This window comes from Phallusia mammillata, chromosome 8 (assembly GCF_965637545.1).
Source record: "Phallusia mammillata chromosome 8, kaPhaMamm4.hap1.1, whole genome shotgun sequence".
Taxonomy (NCBI): Eukaryota; Metazoa; Chordata; class Ascidiacea; order Phlebobranchia; family Ascidiidae; genus Phallusia; species Phallusia mammillata.
This window is the reverse complement of record NC_137259.1, coordinates 9,060,438-9,076,597: the sequence shown is the minus strand read 5'-3', so window position 1 is coordinate 9,076,597 and position 16,160 is coordinate 9,060,438. Positions and strand designations below refer to the sequence as shown.

General features: G+C 35.7%; 2 protein-coding genes across 3 annotated transcripts; both read right to left on the bottom strand.

The window, feature by feature from the left end:
- Positions 1-1,884: 1,884 nt before the first annotated feature.
- On the bottom strand, positions 1,885-7,889 carry LOC145203697 (26S proteasome regulatory subunit 8). Its single transcript, XM_080075973.1, has 12 exons — positions 7,041-7,889; positions 6,492-6,827; positions 6,244-6,317; positions 5,870-6,011; positions 4,874-5,028; positions 4,661-4,810; positions 4,482-4,593; positions 4,371-4,425; positions 4,062-4,296; positions 3,690-3,788; positions 3,431-3,628; positions 1,885-3,367 (listed from the first exon to the last, which is right to left on the bottom strand). The coding sequence occupies exons 2-12, from the start codon at positions 6,733-6,735 to the stop codon at positions 3,314-3,316; spliced, it is 1,518 nt and encodes a 505-aa protein (XP_079932099.1). The 5' UTR covers positions 6,736-6,827; positions 7,041-7,889; the 3' UTR covers positions 1,885-3,313.
- A 411-nt stretch (positions 7,890-8,300) lies between these two features.
- LOC145203698 (splicing factor 45-like) lies at positions 8,301-13,268 on the bottom strand. 2 transcript variants are annotated; one of them, XM_080075975.1, is made up of 10 exons: positions 13,175-13,268; positions 12,712-12,822; positions 12,263-12,420; positions 12,058-12,197; positions 11,482-11,553; positions 11,251-11,317; positions 10,667-10,760; positions 10,459-10,605; positions 9,107-9,205; positions 8,301-9,031 (listed from the first exon to the last, which is right to left on the bottom strand). In XM_080075975.1, the coding sequence occupies exons 1-10, from the start codon at positions 13,265-13,267 to the stop codon at positions 8,852-8,854; spliced, it is 1,161 nt and encodes a 386-aa protein (XP_079932101.1). In that variant the 5' UTR covers position 13,268; the 3' UTR covers positions 8,301-8,851. The 2 variants fall into 2 exon arrangements, with proteins under 2 accessions (XP_079932101.1, XP_079932100.1); XM_080075974.1 differs by having other exon boundaries at positions 11,251-11,329; positions 13,175-13,267.
- Between the last annotated feature and the right edge of the window lie 2,892 nt (positions 13,269-16,160).

The window sequence follows — 16,160 nt, the reverse complement described above, 5'->3', positions numbered from 1 at the left end:
TATTTGGCCCCTACATTTCATTGGGTCCCTATCTTTTTCCTGGCACTTTATAACATAATTGTTTCTGCAAGCATAATCTAATGGGTCCCCACACATATGCACATGCAATTTGGTAACAGTAAAAATAGGGCACAATCATTGTTAGATATTTACTATACACATCATTTGATCTACACCAGCGGTTCCCAAACTTTTTCATATTTTTTTCAAAACGGTCCCTTTGCCATTATTTTGAGGGCTCGCGGTCCTTGAGCCTAAATATGTATTTCATAAAAACGAAAGTTGATTTCAGGATTTTAGCTAGTTATGCAAAATTGCGCATAAAAGTCATCCAAACACAGCTTGTGACATCACAGACAAGACAAATGCACTACAATTGTGCGCGAACAATTACATGTTTGATAGTTGTCATTCAATAAAGGTTATTGTTAAGCAATGGAGACAGATGATTCTCAATTCTACTTTGATTTAAACTTATTTAGTGGCACAAACTGACGCCAAATAAGATTATAGAATTACTTCAACCGCTTCGCGGTCCCCCCAAAAAACCGCTGATCTACACATATGATTGTTTTTGCAAGCAAAAACGAATGGGTCCCCACACGTGTGTTTGTGCGGAGTTATGGTAAACAAACATCCTGGTTATTTTTAGATTCTTAAGGAAAAACTTAACCAACTTTAGCCTTAACCCAACTTTAAAAGTTTTGTCAGTATTCTTTTTGCATCATTATTGTCATATAATCAGAAAAATCAGTAAATAAGAACAGGAAAAATACTTTCAATTTAATCTCATGCTTTGACCTTGATATTGTCGTTCAAGGTCAGTTTTTAAACACAATTTTCTAAAACTGAAAATGTGCTTGATAACTTAATAAAACGACATAGCATAGCTGCGCAAAAACAGCTGATTTCTAATCACCAACACGACTGTCTCGTAAAACATCCGTCCGGGCGTCAAGCTGAGCACTCCCGCTGCATTCACCCGCCTTAATCGTAAACAAGTGAATTACTACCTTGAGAGTTGAGACTTCTATCTGACTGACAGTGTACACATATTGTGGACTGTAAAAGTAACTATTTGGCCTATTAAGGCAAATTTTTAAATACTAAACGAATAACCTACTGCAAACAATTGTTTAACATTTCAGCACATTAGGGCTGGTATTTCTGGCCTAAAACTTATTATTTTGGGGTTTAAGGGGTAAAATTGGATAAATCCAATAAAAAGTTACAAAATCCTTTAGAATAGCTTACATTGCACCAACCAACAAAGCATGAAACCCTCAGATTATGTACTTGGGCCAGTACAGCCGTTTTTTATTTTTTTTATTTTGGGGGCCTGTGGGTGAACCGCTGGGTCGTTTGGGGTCAAACTTCAGGAGGATCAAATTCGGAACAATAACTAACATCTGTGCAAATTTGAATAAATATAAAGCACTCTTTCTTGACCAAACGCATTTCACAAACCAGCGTTAGACAGAAACGAATATTTGAGCGGCCCGCAGACGGTTTCAGGTCTTACATGATAATGTGGTCCGCGGCCGTAATCCCCCACTACTTGCTTACTGCGTCAAATTATAGTTGTAACCAGGGCTGCCACTAAGAATTTGAAGATATCCCAAGGTTTACTGATGAAAAATCCCAAGATAATATAATTGAGTTAATTACCCATACTTTTATTTCTAAACACGCCGGTTTTGTGCATATAGGACGTTTTTGTCATTACAAGAAAACATAATTCGATTTAAATCCCAACTAGGATTGGCAATATTAATTTTTAATAGTGTCGCTGGGCCACCACGCACCGCACTAAGATGTAAGTTATTTGCGTTACTTGTCTAGAAAACCGTCACCGCTGCAAATTGCTGCAAAAATGGCAATAAATACAGGACTTTTTTCTTTACTCAAGCAAGGTACAGATAAATGCATTGTTACAACAGCAAATAAAAACAAGCCCAATACAGACTTGATTAACCAATTGAAACAGACCAATCAAAGCTTCAAACATTAAATTGACGATGTTCTGTCATGCAAACCGTCATTTTTAAATATCTGATTAACAGCTGAAGCTTTTTTTGTTGGCAGCAATAATAATGTATGAAATTAAGACTTCAACGTAAAATATCAAAAATCCCAAGGTTTTAAAGGTGTTTCCCAAGATCCCAAACCCACGACTAAAATCCCAAGGAGTGGCAGCCCTGGTTGTAACGGACAGTAACGCTCCCCAATAGCAAAAAACTGTCCCGCCGTTGTTACCATTGCACCATACGTCCATTGTTACGACATAACTGCCAACCTCTGTGGTGTATGCATTAAATTTGGTGTGGTGAATAATTTTATGTCATATCATTTAGATTGTTTGGACTGTATTGTATTTGTGATGTTCTTGAATGTATTTGGTTTAGGTGGTCAAAAATCCGTTTCAAATCACTGGATAAATACGCGATTAATGTATCGATTCAGGAATCCGGCCCGCCAAGTACTTCAATTCCCATATCAGGCCCGCCGACTGGAGAAGTTGCCCGCCCCTGGTTTAAGGGGTGAAAATGGGTAAATCTTTTTTAAGGTACAAAATTCTTTGAAATACCTTATATTGCACCAAACAACAAAGCATATAATTTCCTAAATGAAGTAATTTCGCAAGTATAGCCATTTTAAAAATTTCACGTTTTGGGGGGCTGCGGGTGAACCAAGGGATCAAACGGGGTCAAAATTCACATGGACCATCTTTAGACCAATATCTATAATGTGTGTAAATTTGAAAAAGTTTGAACCATTCTTTCTTGACCAAAATGTGGGAACAAATCCGCGTTAGACGGAAAAAAAATATAGACAAAAACAATATGTGTCCCCTTCAGCGGCTTCAGGGAAGGGGACCCATAATTACTATATTCATTGTTGTTGCTGCAGATGGTGGTAGTTTGTTTAAAAACCTGCTTTTCTCTAAGTGTCAAGTAGTTTCAAACGGTTGTTTCCTAAAGACTGGTTTACGAACTAAAAAAGTAAATTCACATTAAACATGAAAATCCTGTTTTGGGTCTCAATTCAGCTTCATTAATGAGTTTAAGGTGCCTCTGCAGCAAAGTCCAGGGATCATTTGTTGGGTGTTCATGCCAACATTTTTTAAACTTAATTTTTATTGTTCGACAGACCAATCAAAATTTTATGCAGCCAAACGTTATGCCACACACATGACAAAGAAAAGTTTTAATGAACTTAGGAGTTTTGACATGTTTAGTAGGTTTTAACTACATCAAGAACAATAAAGCAGCATGTTGAAAGCAACCTAATTCATTTGATCCAATATAATTTACTACTTCCACAATTTCTTGATAGACATGTTTCTCTCAGAATCTTTTTGCATAATCTAAAAAAATGGTACATGTAGAAGACATTGCAACAAAACAATGAAAGTATTAAATCTACAAACCTTAGCAACAGCCATCTCAAAATCTTCTTGTGTTACATGAACTCTCCGCTCTCTTAATGCATACATCCCAGCTTCTGTGCATACACCTTTTACTTCTGCTCCTGATGCACCAGGCATTTGTTCCGCTATTTTTCTCAAATTTATACCACGAGTCAAGTTCATTTTTCGAGAATGAATTCTTAAAATGTCTAAACGAGCCTTAAAAAAGTATTTAAATCAGTTTTGTTCCATTTCAAATGACAACAACATCCAATCTTACTTCTTCATTTGGTGGTGGAAATTCAATCTTTCTATCAATACGACCAGGACGCAACAACGCTGAATCCAGTATGTCAATGCGATTCGTTGCCATCACAACCTTAAAGAATATGTCAGATCTAACTGTTATGTTACTGCCATCATGAGACATTTTTGGGTTGCAAAAATATGTTTTAAAAACACACCTTTGTTGATGGAAAAAATAAGCAAGAATGGATTAACAAGGGAGACATTTAAACACAAGTTGTTTGGTATTGCAAGAAAATCTGTCAACCAAATATTACTGGCCTTTCTATTCAGGCATTTTTGATTTGTGTAAATAATATAGATATTTACGAAACCAACCATCAGGTAACTAAGCTAACTTTAGTACCTTAATATTTTGATGAGCTTCAAAACCATCAAGTTGGTTTAATAACTCCAACATTGTCCGTTGTACTTCAGAATCACCCCCACCATGGCCACCTTCTAACCGAGATGAACCAATTGAATCTATTTCATCCATGAAAATAATGGATGGCGCGTGCTCGCGAGCCATTACAAAAAGCTCACGCACCATTCTTGATCCTTCCCCAATAAACTTTTGAACTAATTCTGAACCAGACACACTGAAAAAAGTTTTCACTTGTTTAGAAGCTAATAATCATCAAAAGTAAAACATGCAAATAAACAATGAACTTACCGAATAAAAGTACAATCAGTGTGATGAGCCACAGCACGAGCCAACAGTGTTTTCCCTGCACAGTTGCAAAATCATAAAAAATTTTTTTTTATTTGAAACCTGACAAAATACCTGTGCCTGGTGGCCCATACAGTAAAACTCCCTTGGGTTGTGCAATTCCGAGGGCCTCAAACAACTCTGGATGCTTAACTGGTAGTTCTATAACTTCTTTAATTTCTTTTATCTGAAAGAGGGTATGTTGTTCCGTAATCTGTGGTATTGTACAAAATCTCATCTAGATTTTATCGCACCTGTTTGTCAAGACCTCCAACCATTTCATATGTGGAATCTGGTACTTTTTCTACCATCATTAAAGAGACAAGTGGATCCACCTTGTTTGGCAATATTTTGTGCAAAACATAACTGTCACTTCTCAGTGCAACTCTGCAGTTGGCTGTAACCTTCACAAAGTTTCATGTTACAAAATAAAAACCAAAAAACATTATGTCATAAACTAAACATACATCTTCAATTTTGATGGCCTTGTCAATGTCAACAACAAATTTTCCCTCTGGGTGGACTTTTACCAGCACTTTCTTTTTATCGATTGGTTTGACAACCTCACCAACATATGAACCTTGTTCCTGAAGAAGCTGAAGCTCTTCTCTCAGCAAGCGAACTGTCAAAAACATGTTTGTTTCACTTGACATGTATCATGATAAACAACAGTTACAACAATTGTGGCAACAACATCAACTTGACCTTTATTGTAAAATAATTATTCATGGACTAAATTTAATGACATATAAAAACACGCACATATATCAAAGTTTCAATTGAACTAATTTTTTTTGAATGGAATTATACTGATATTAAAAAATGTGATTTAAAAAGGTGATGCACTGAAATGTCAATTAGATTTTGACTGAATAAGATTTATAACTAAAGAGAATGTGGTAGTGATAAGTTATCAATCTTGGAATGCCAAGTGCTTTGCAAGTTAATTCAAAAAAGTTAATTTTTTCAACATTTGTCTAGCACAGGGGTCACCAAACTATGGCCCGGGAACACATTTTGTGGTTTGCCAAATCGTATTGATAGCTTTGTTAAATTCAAAAAAAAATAATCTACTCCTTACGAGAGTTTTCCTGTCGCAATATGTAGAATTCATATTAGCTAGTTTCATAGGATTACAACGCCCAGGATGGATCCAAAGCCAATTTGTTACATCACAAACAAGTGTTAACTGTGTGCAAACAATTGCCTTCTTTGGTTACATGTGACGTAATATACAAGCATTTCTCTCAAGATGAGACTAAGTATACAGTTTAACAGTCTCTTTACCAGATTTTAAATGGAGTTGTAGAAAGACCATATCTTGGCGCCTTCATAAAAATTGCCTCATGGGATAAGTTGGAAAGATGGCTCCAGGGTATGTAAACTATGCGGCCGGCGCGAGACATTTCAACTTATCCGGGAAAAAGTTTGGTGACCTCTGGTCTAGCAGATAAAAAGCTAACCTTTTGCATTAAGTTCATTTCGTTGTGCTTGAAGTCTTCTCACATTTTGTGCTTTTTCATTCACAACTACATTAAGATCCTGTATTTTTACATTGTAATATTGTTCGATACCAGCTTCCATGTGTGGCGTATCAATTTCCATCTACAATAAAAACTTTTATTTAGTGTCAACCAGATTATAAACAATTTTGTCCTAAATAAGTATTTTTTCACAATTTATTTCACATGTAGGTTAAACAAAATCACATGTTAGTTGCAATGAGCAAATATGCAACATGCCTACAAAAACTATTTGAACTTGCACAAAATAATAAAATATTTTACAGCAGTTTAAAATATGGTTTTTGAAGTCCAAAGTTGTGTGTATTGCTTACTTTTGCCACATATGTTGCGAGTTTTTGAATTGCTTGAGATTCTCCTTTAGCAGATTCCGGAACTAATTTGCTTCCTGAAATGTCACAAACCATAGTTTTGGGCAATTTATCACAATTATAAATGTGAACAACTGACAAGCACAGCCACACAGAATTAGCTATTTAACTACATGAATTACTTGCAATTTAAAAACAGTGTTGCCACTAAAATAAAAAATATTTGAAACAATAATTCGAAGCATTTTTACCCTTAATCATGTTCTTTTTCGTCAAAACGTTTACGAGTAGAGAATCCTGATTTGAAGTTCCTGTATCTTCTGTGGTTTCCCTTTTTGCCCGTTTGTTGGGACTTCCCACAGCTTTGGTGGGTGAGTTATCAGATCTTTCAGGTGAGACCGACTGCTGTCGATTCCTCTCCTTGCTAGTATTTGATTTTCGAGATCGCTTACGAGGTGAGGCTGTACCTGATTTCTTTTTTGCTCTTCCAGCCATAAGCCAACAAAGAGACAAGAAATGGACAGCCTATGCAACCCAACCCATATAATAACACTAAACTACAAAACTAAGATTTTATTTTCATACAACTGAAAAATTAAGTGTAAAAATAGCATGTTAATCTGTGCATTTGGTATGATGAACAAATTTGGTCTTTTTTATGGAATTGAAACTTAAACACTCATTCTTGTTTGGATGTTACATTTAACATATATTTAAACGTTCAGTAGGTCCTGACGAAGCGCTATGCAAAAAAATAATAGTTCACCAATTAGTTTTAATATGCTAAAAACACAACGTACCGGTTAGCTTTTCATCCCATTCCCATCACGTTTATATTTTTTTGAGATTTTCAGAACATTACAATGCATTGTTCAATAAATTTCCTCTCCATCATCGGATTGAAAGTATTTTGGATCAGCGGTACTTGCCTGATTTAATTGTTTTCCTGTATTTTGCTAACAATTTATTTAATTGTCGGCATGTAAAATGTAACTAAAATGGCAAATATCTTACTTTGGTTGTAAGCTCAGATAATATAATACTGTATGATATGTATTTTGGTAGCAGGGCCTCATAAAATTCCCAGTACTTCTCACCATTGTTTTTCCTTTCAGAACTGTTACGTTTTAACTATTGTCTACATACCGTATTTACTCGCCCGCGATTGTATGCCGCATGTTTGAGGTGTTAAAAACATTGCAAACCGCCCGCGATTGTCGCAAAATAAATAAATGCATAAAAACGTAGTCTGTGGTTACACGACGAAATCCAATTTTGTGATTTAGTGGATTATCTAAAGTACATTCCCTGGGCCGGCTCCGGCTGTAGCCTACCAAGGCCTTTTTCGGCCCTCGAGCTTTTCTGTAATTCTATACATCAAATCTAAAAACTGTTTTGTCGAAACAACGCAAAGCTAACTGCTGCAGTGGTCAGCAACCACCGGACCGGGGCCTATACTTTTTCAGGGTAAATGCTTTGAACATAAGCTGTGACAAATTTTCATTGCTAAAATGCATGTATCTGACCTTTCCTCGTATCCTTTATTTTTTTCCCCTTTATTCCCCTCAAGTTACACTACGCGCGCACACTATTCTAATTTATACCCTTCTTAATCTATACAGAAAGATACGTTAAAGTTAAACAACCACCTATTGTACCCACCCACACTTGTAAACTATTAATTCTCTGTCTCTCCTTTTTTTTGTTGACGTATTTTGTTCTTGTATCGTGTTTCTTTTTTCGTAGCGAGTTAAGCGCTCGAATAAAAAAAAAAAAATTTGTAGTCTTTCATCGCCCATTTGTTTGAGCACTTTTTGGTTACGTGAGAAATGCCTATTCGAACATTCAGTCACCACGTTGTTATCGTTCATAACGAAAGTTTCGAGTCTTTCTCACGCAAGGTAACATTTTTCGAGTCAAATCTCTGCTTTTTCACGTCATGATTATCTGAAAACATAGGCTAATTTCTACTTAATTGCCCACAAATCGTTTTCACACGAGCTTGTAAGAGTAAAAACGGGGACGGATGACGTTGAAACCGAGAAGAAACAGTCAAATGACAAGATTAAGCTAATTCCTGTTCTTTTTTTCGCACAGAACGTTACGTTACACCTTTTCAGTGTGAATGAACGGTCGTTACCTGCGTTTCAAATAAGAAAGGCAAAAAATGCATACTCTATATGTCACATACATTTGAGACACTAACACATTACCAACATCAGGTTTTTCGACAAAATATATTAAATTTGAGGTCCAGGAGGGGCAAGGGCTACTAAAATAATAGGACATGTTTTGGAATTCACAATCCCCATGCAATTCACCAAAATTGTCTGCACAAAATCGTTTACAATTTTTGCAGATCAGGTGTAAGCACTCACTTCCCCTGGATGATTTTGGGACAAATCTAGTTTATAGGAAATGTAATTTAAGAAATTATGAGCCAATGAATTGAAAACTTGAAATGGCTATTGGTGCTCCCCTCAGAGAATAGAACTACCAACCAATTGGTTACATTAATAAGTAACAGCACGATATGAACATATTAATCATGGCAAAAACCAAATGACCTCATAACATGCCGCATTTTTAGTAGTTTTAATGCTGCGATGTTTCATGTAATCAACTCTGACAATTGAAAACTTTTAAACTTTTCAACATCATAAAATGATGCCTTCACTGTCCTTCCACCAAAAAAGCGTCCATTCAAATCAACAAGAGCTTTAATAGCAGCCTCCATTCGATCAAACTCGATGAAAATTCGAATGGCTTCTTCATCATTTACTCCATGCATCTAAATTTACAACAAAACAGTACGATTACATTTTAAAGTGATAATTTAACATAGTCAAACTAGAATAAAACCAACCTCGAATATTATGCATTTGTTGACTGTTCCATATTTTGAACACTCTTCAGATGTTTCCCCTTCCAGATCATCATCTACTTCACCTGGACCGACCATATTCTAGAAATAGTTTGACTGATTACTATTTTGGGTGGTGTGTTTGTGTTCACCAAAAGAAATACATGTTTGACAAACCAGTAATCTTTGGTTGTAAACACATAACCCCCACTGACAAAACAGTTCTTCATTCCAATGAACACTCAAGTAAAATACTTCCATTGAAAACAATTAAGCAGTTCCTTAATTTTGAAAATAAACATAACTAATCATAATTTGGGATTGCAACGATTTCACCACGCTCCCTAGCCCAGTGGTTTTCAACCTGTGGGTCGTGACCCCAAGTGTGGTCGCCTAAACTCTTTCTGGGGTTGCTATAAATTCAATTTATTGGCGTTTAAATTTATTACCAAAAAATGAGATTTTGTTTTAGTTCGCAGCCTTTGCTCATGTTTTGCAGTACAGCTTGGTACCTCGTGACACAATCTATTCATTGTGATGCAATAATCAAAAACCGAATAGTTGCGACACAAATCTATTTAAACACAATCTGTCCAACTCATTGTTATGCGATAGAACCCCATGAATGACATATTGTTTCCAAAACAATAAAGCAGGTACAGGGAAAAATATATAAATTTACTAATTTCTGCAAACTGGTGAGGTTAAACGCAAATTAGATTGGCTAAATTAAATACAATTTTTGGGTTCTAACATTTGAGCATAATAATGCACGCTGAATGCTAATATTTAAAGTCTACTTGAAAATTAAGCGGGCAAATTTACATTAAAATAGTTTTAGTTTCGGTATTACTTGAAATATTTTTGAAGGAAAATAGTGGCTAACTGGCTTAAAGGACAAAACTATGGGTTATACATGTGTATTACTTAAAGTTAATTTCCAGTAAAAAAATGAGCCATGCAATCTTGCACCAAAACTGAAAGTCCAGTATGGGTACATCTTACTTTAAAGGCCTGTAACTCAAACATGGATATTAAAAGTAAAATAGCTAAAAAAGATGCAAAACATTTAAAAACTTTGCGAAGTACTGGTTCCTAAAATATTATTTTTTGTGGTAAACTGCAGAATGTTGAGTGATCTGACATAAAACTCTGGATAACTAACTATCACATGTGTAAATTTGAAAAAAGAAAAAGCACACATTTTAGACTAAATGGGTGGAACAAACCATTGTTAGACATAAAAAGGGAGAAAAAAAATATATAACCCCTTAAGAAAAAGCACACAGTTTGTCTTCTACATAAAAAGACCATCATGAACACAATATTTGACATCTACTCATCAAAAAAAGTACCCTTAAACAAATAACTTTGGTTGGATTTTTGAGTAAATCTGTCACAGATTTTTGCTCTTGTTGTTCTCTTCGAAAGTCATCTTCAATTTGTTGTTCAATCTGGTCACTGGAAATGATTTTTCCACCCCTCTTGCTTGTTTTTTCAACCTTAGCAGACGGATCATTATCACAGTATTTTTTGTAAATTTTGTAAATAAGTACTCTTTACTTGTAGTGCATGACTCATCCCCTTGTTGTCTTTTCCAAGTCCCCTTCCCTCTTTGAAACCATACTTGGCCATGATTTTGTGAGCCACAGAACCACTAAATACATTTCACACATTTCAATTCCAATACAATTACTTAATTCATTTTTTTTCAAACTGTCTTTTAAGTAGCTCTAAAATTCAGTGTAAAATTTGTCAAAAATATTCCACTAAAATTTGTTTAGTACCAGTCAAATATGGCTTAAAGTGGGCCAAGCAAGCACCAATTTTGAGATGGGCATAATTATTGCAGTTTAATACAAAGTCAAATTGATAACACATGTTTCTATATGCAACAAATTCATTCATCCAGCCAACCTTTTACAGGATAAATTAAGGAGCATTTCAGTTTAATTAGTATGAGATGTTGGTCACTTTGCCAACTTGCAGTCAACCCCATCGCTTGTACCAATAGTTGCTTGGTCTGATTAGTGATTACACCACCATGACATGTGACAAATACTTTACTCTTAATTTCAAGGATAGAAAATAAAATATAAATAAAAAATCAAAGAATGTTGTTTGTATAGTTTTTTGGAGATACATACGCCAGGTTACTTGCAAACTGAACTCCGGCTCCACCTCGTAATGATGGAGAAGATGGACGATCTGAAACTGGAGGCAAACCTGTATCATAATTACTTGCAATTTGCATCAAAGAAAATAACCTAGTCATAAAACAAACACAAGAACTTGGACATGTTTTAGTACAGTAAAAAATCCATGTACACTAAAAATTGATCAGTCAACAGCACAGTTAATTTCAAGAAACAACTCACCTGTAGGAATGGATTGTTTATCTGATTCCAATAAAGCAGAGGGTGGAGCAATTGCTGCTTTATTCGGCATTGCTAAAAAATAAAAATAGTTGTTAACAGGGGCGTATCCAGAAATTTTTGAAGGAGGGGGTCTAACAGATCTGTTTGAAAAATTTCCCACACAAATAAGCTAGATCGCACGAGACTGAATATGTAATTTACACGTACTGTTGCCTATTTCGTTTTGTGTTTCATAACGACGCATTAAGCGGCAAAGAGCTTTGTCCAAAATTGTAAGTAGGCCAAAACACGAAAGTACAAGGGGTGAGGACCCCCCAAAAATATCTGCCTGGTTGACACCGACCAATTAAAAGATTTATTGTTAAATTATTCAATAACATGTCACTTTATTTGGCAATAGTTAAATGTTAGTATGCAGAAACCTTTTTCACCAATATCATTCCAGGCCTAATCAGATTTTTGCCACAATGCACTTTTTATGACTAATACAAAAAATGTGCATTTTAATATAGACCAGTCACTCACATTTAAAAATAATTCTCAGTTGACTTTTTACACGGACATTAAAAAACTTACATCGCTTTCGTTTTTCTTGTTCATATGTATCATCATACTCATCTTCAATGGGTGGCGGAAGCAATGATTCTTTTTGTGATTCAACACTTTGTGCATGGCGAGCAGCTCTTCTTTTTCGCCTCTCCTCTATTTCTTTTTCTCTATAATCATAGAAAACATAACTAAAGTTAGAAACTCTCGATTCAGGTATTTAAACTTAAATAACCTGTCTTTTTCTGAAAGTTCATCATCTGCTTCTCGTTTTTTCTTCGACATTTTGTCATAGTCATTGGGACGCATTGGGTCATATTCATCAAGAAATTTTTCAAGTACTTCTCCACCCAGAAATACACATGGTTTCGGTTCTACAATTTCTTGCTGCAGCTGTAATATTACAATTTTAAATACTTTTGGTCTTATAGGTTTTTACAGAACAGTCAGCATTTTTTTCAGTTTCTTGTTTTGACGAATATGTTGCAAATACTTTTTTTTGTCAAAGACAAAAGTATCTAAAATCAATATGTTCTTTTACTACAGTGGGTGGGAGGTGGGTTAACCTGATGGGTGACTGAATCCTGATTTGTGATTTTAATTACTTTATTTGTTTTTCTATACTAACCAAGCTTGTTTGTCGCAAAAGCAAGAAATAAAACATGAACAACATTATGTTTTTACCAGCACTGAAGCTTCATCCCGTCTTAGCTTGTTGAAATCAATAACAGGAGCTATAGTTGATGGTTGCCTTGTCTTTTCACTCTTTGCTTTTGCTAATGTTGCCTTTTTTGCCTATAGCATTAAGATGGGTGTTATTTATTAAACGGTATACCACATGGCACTGCACGATACAACATGTGAAACTTAAATTTTTTAAGTTAAGTTTGCTTCTGTTTTTTTAAAACTGCATTATCATACAGTGTTTTGTACCGCCAGCAAAAGCTAAGATTACTGTTTGTTAATAAAATGTATTACCTGGGGTGCACTATCAAGAACTAATAAAAGTTCACAATAATATATTTGAAATTTCAATTTTTTACTCAACAACGTTTTTTTGAAGAACTGTAGTTTAATAAACTGAGTAAAATCTCAGGATCTCGGCATCAGACAAAATCAGCATGACTATGGCAATTCAAAAAAATACCTGTAACTGTGTTTTAAGCATGGCAAAGCTTGGGGACCACCCCACTGCTTTGTCTTGATTGTTGTCAACACCCAGGCCATCATATAAAGACATTGGTGCAATAGTTTAACTTAATAATCTGCAAATCCAAACAAGAAAAATCGTAGCAGTAATATTACATTGAGGAAAACACAACCATCATCATTGATCATTTCGCCGAAATGAAAAGTGCGAGAATTGTGAATAAGCATTACGCACCACTGCGTGTGGTTTCCAAAAAAAATTTTGCATACCACAAAACGAGGTCAATGCAAGTACAAATCGACATTTTGAGGTCTGGGAGAAACAGTATCAGCTTGCAAAATCACATTTCAGGTTTCAAACACTATTTGCCAACGAAATGACTTTTACCGATGTATGCTCGCAAATGTCGCTCATACATAAACGCACATACAATATAGCGTCCAATGTTCAGAACAAAATAAAAATACATTCCGCGCCTAAAATATTTTTCTATAAATTGGCACAGATGTGTGTTAGAGCAAGTAGTTTCAACTCGTAAAGCCCAATTTGTGGTCTCTTTTCGTATTTGCCAACGAAATGACTTTTACCGATGTATGGTTGCAAATGTCGCTCACACCTAAACGGATGTACAGTGTAGGGTCAAATGTTCAGAACAAAATAAAAATACATTCCGCGCCTAATATTTTTCTATAAATTGGCACACATGTGCGTTAGAGCAAGTAGTTTCGACTCGTAAAGCCCAATTTGTGGTCTCTTTTCGTATTTGCCAACGAAATGACTTTTACCGATGTATGGTCGCACTCGCAAATGTCGCTCACACTTAAACGCATATGCAGTATAGGGCCTAATGTTCAGAACAAAATAAAAATACATTCCGCGCCTAATATTTTTCTATAAATTGGCACAGATGTGTGTTAGAGCAAGTAGTTTCGACTCGTAAAGCCCAATTTGTGGTCTCTTTTCGTATTTGCCAACGAAATGACTTTTACCGATGTATGCTCGCAAATGTCGCTCACACTTAAACGCACATACAGTATAGTGACCAATGTTCAGAACAAAAATAAAAATACATTCCGCGCCTAATATTTTTCTATAAATTGGCACAGATGTGTGTTAGAGCAAGTAGTTTCGACTCGTAAAGCCCAATTTGTGGTCTCTTTTCGTATTTGCCAACGAAATGACTTTTACCGATGTATGGTCGCACTCGCAAATGTTGCTCACACCTAAACGCATGTACAGTATAGGGTTCAATGTTCAGAACAAAATAAAAATACATTCCGCGCCTAATATTTTTCTATAAATTGGCACAGATGTGTGTTAGAGCAAGTAGTTTCGACTCGTAAAGCCCAATTTGTGGTCTCTTTTCGTATTTGCCAACGAAATGACTTTTACCGATGTATGGTCGCACTCGCAAATGTCGCTCACACTTAAACGCATATGCAGTATAGGGCCTAATGTTCAGAACAAAATAAAAATACATTCCGCGCCTAATATTTTTCTATAAATTGGCACAGATGTGTGTTAGAGCAAGTAGTTTCGACTCGTAAAGCCCAATTTGTGGTCTCTTTTCGTATTTGCCAACGAAATGACTTTTACCGATGTATGCTCGCAAATGTCGCTCACACTTAAACGCACATACAGTATAGTGACCAATGTTCAGAACAAAAATAAAAATACATTCCGCGCCTAATATTTTTCTATAAATTGGCACAGATGTGTGTTAGAGCAAGTAGTTTCGACTCGTAAAGCCCAATTTGTGGTCTCTTTTCGTATTTGCCAACGAAATGACTTTTACCGATGTATGCTCGCAAATGTCGCTCACACTTAAACGCACATACAGTATAGTGACCAATGTTCAGAACAAAAATAAAAATACATTCCGCGCCTAATATTTTTCTATAAATTGGCACAGATGTGTGTTAGAGCAAGTAGTTTCGACTCGTAAAGCCCAATTTGTGGTCTCTTTTCGTATTTGCCAACGAAATGACTTTTACCGATGTATGGTCGCACTCGCAAATGTTGCTCACACCTAAACGCATGTACAGTATAGGGTTCAATGTTCAGAACAAAATAAAAATACATTCCGCGCCTAATATTTTTCTATAAATTGGCACAGATGTGTGTTAGAGCAAGTAGTTTCGACTCGTAAAGCCCAATTTGTGGTCTCTTTTCGTATTTGCCAACGAAATGACTTTTACCGATGTATGGTCGCACTCGCAAATGTCGCTCACACTTAAACGCATATGCAGTATAGGGCCTAATGTTCAGAACAAAATAAAAATACATTCCGCGCCTAATATTTTTCTATAAATTGGCACAGATGTGTGTTAGAGCAAGTAGTTTCGACTCGTAAAGCCCAATTTGTGGTCTCTTTTCGTATTTGCCAACGAAATGACTTTTACCGATGTATGGTCGCACTCGCAAATGTCGCTCACACTTAAACGCACATACAGTATAGTGTCCAATGTTCAGAACAAAAATAAAAATACATTCCGCGCCTAATATTTTTCTATAAATTGGCACAGATGTGTGTTAGAGCAAGTAGTTTCGACTCGTAAAGCCCAATTTGTGGTCTCTTTTCGTATTTGCCAACGAAATGACTTTTACCGATGTATGGTCGCACTCGCAAATGTTGCTGACACCTAAACGCATGTACAGTATAGGGTTCAATGTTCAGAACAAAATAAAAATACATTCCGCGCCTAATATTTTTCTATAAATTGGCACAGATGTGTGTTAGAGCAAGTAGTTTCGACTCGTAAAGCCCAATTTGTGGTCTCTTTTCGTATTTGCCAACGAAATGACTTTTACCGATGTATGGTCGCACTCGCAAATGTTGCTGACACCTAAACGCATGTACAGTATAGGGTTCAATGTTCAGAACAAAATAAAAATACATTCCGCGCCTAATATTTTTCTATAAATTGGCACAGATGTGTGTTAGAGCAAGTAGTTTCGACTCGTAAAGCCCAATTTGTGGTCT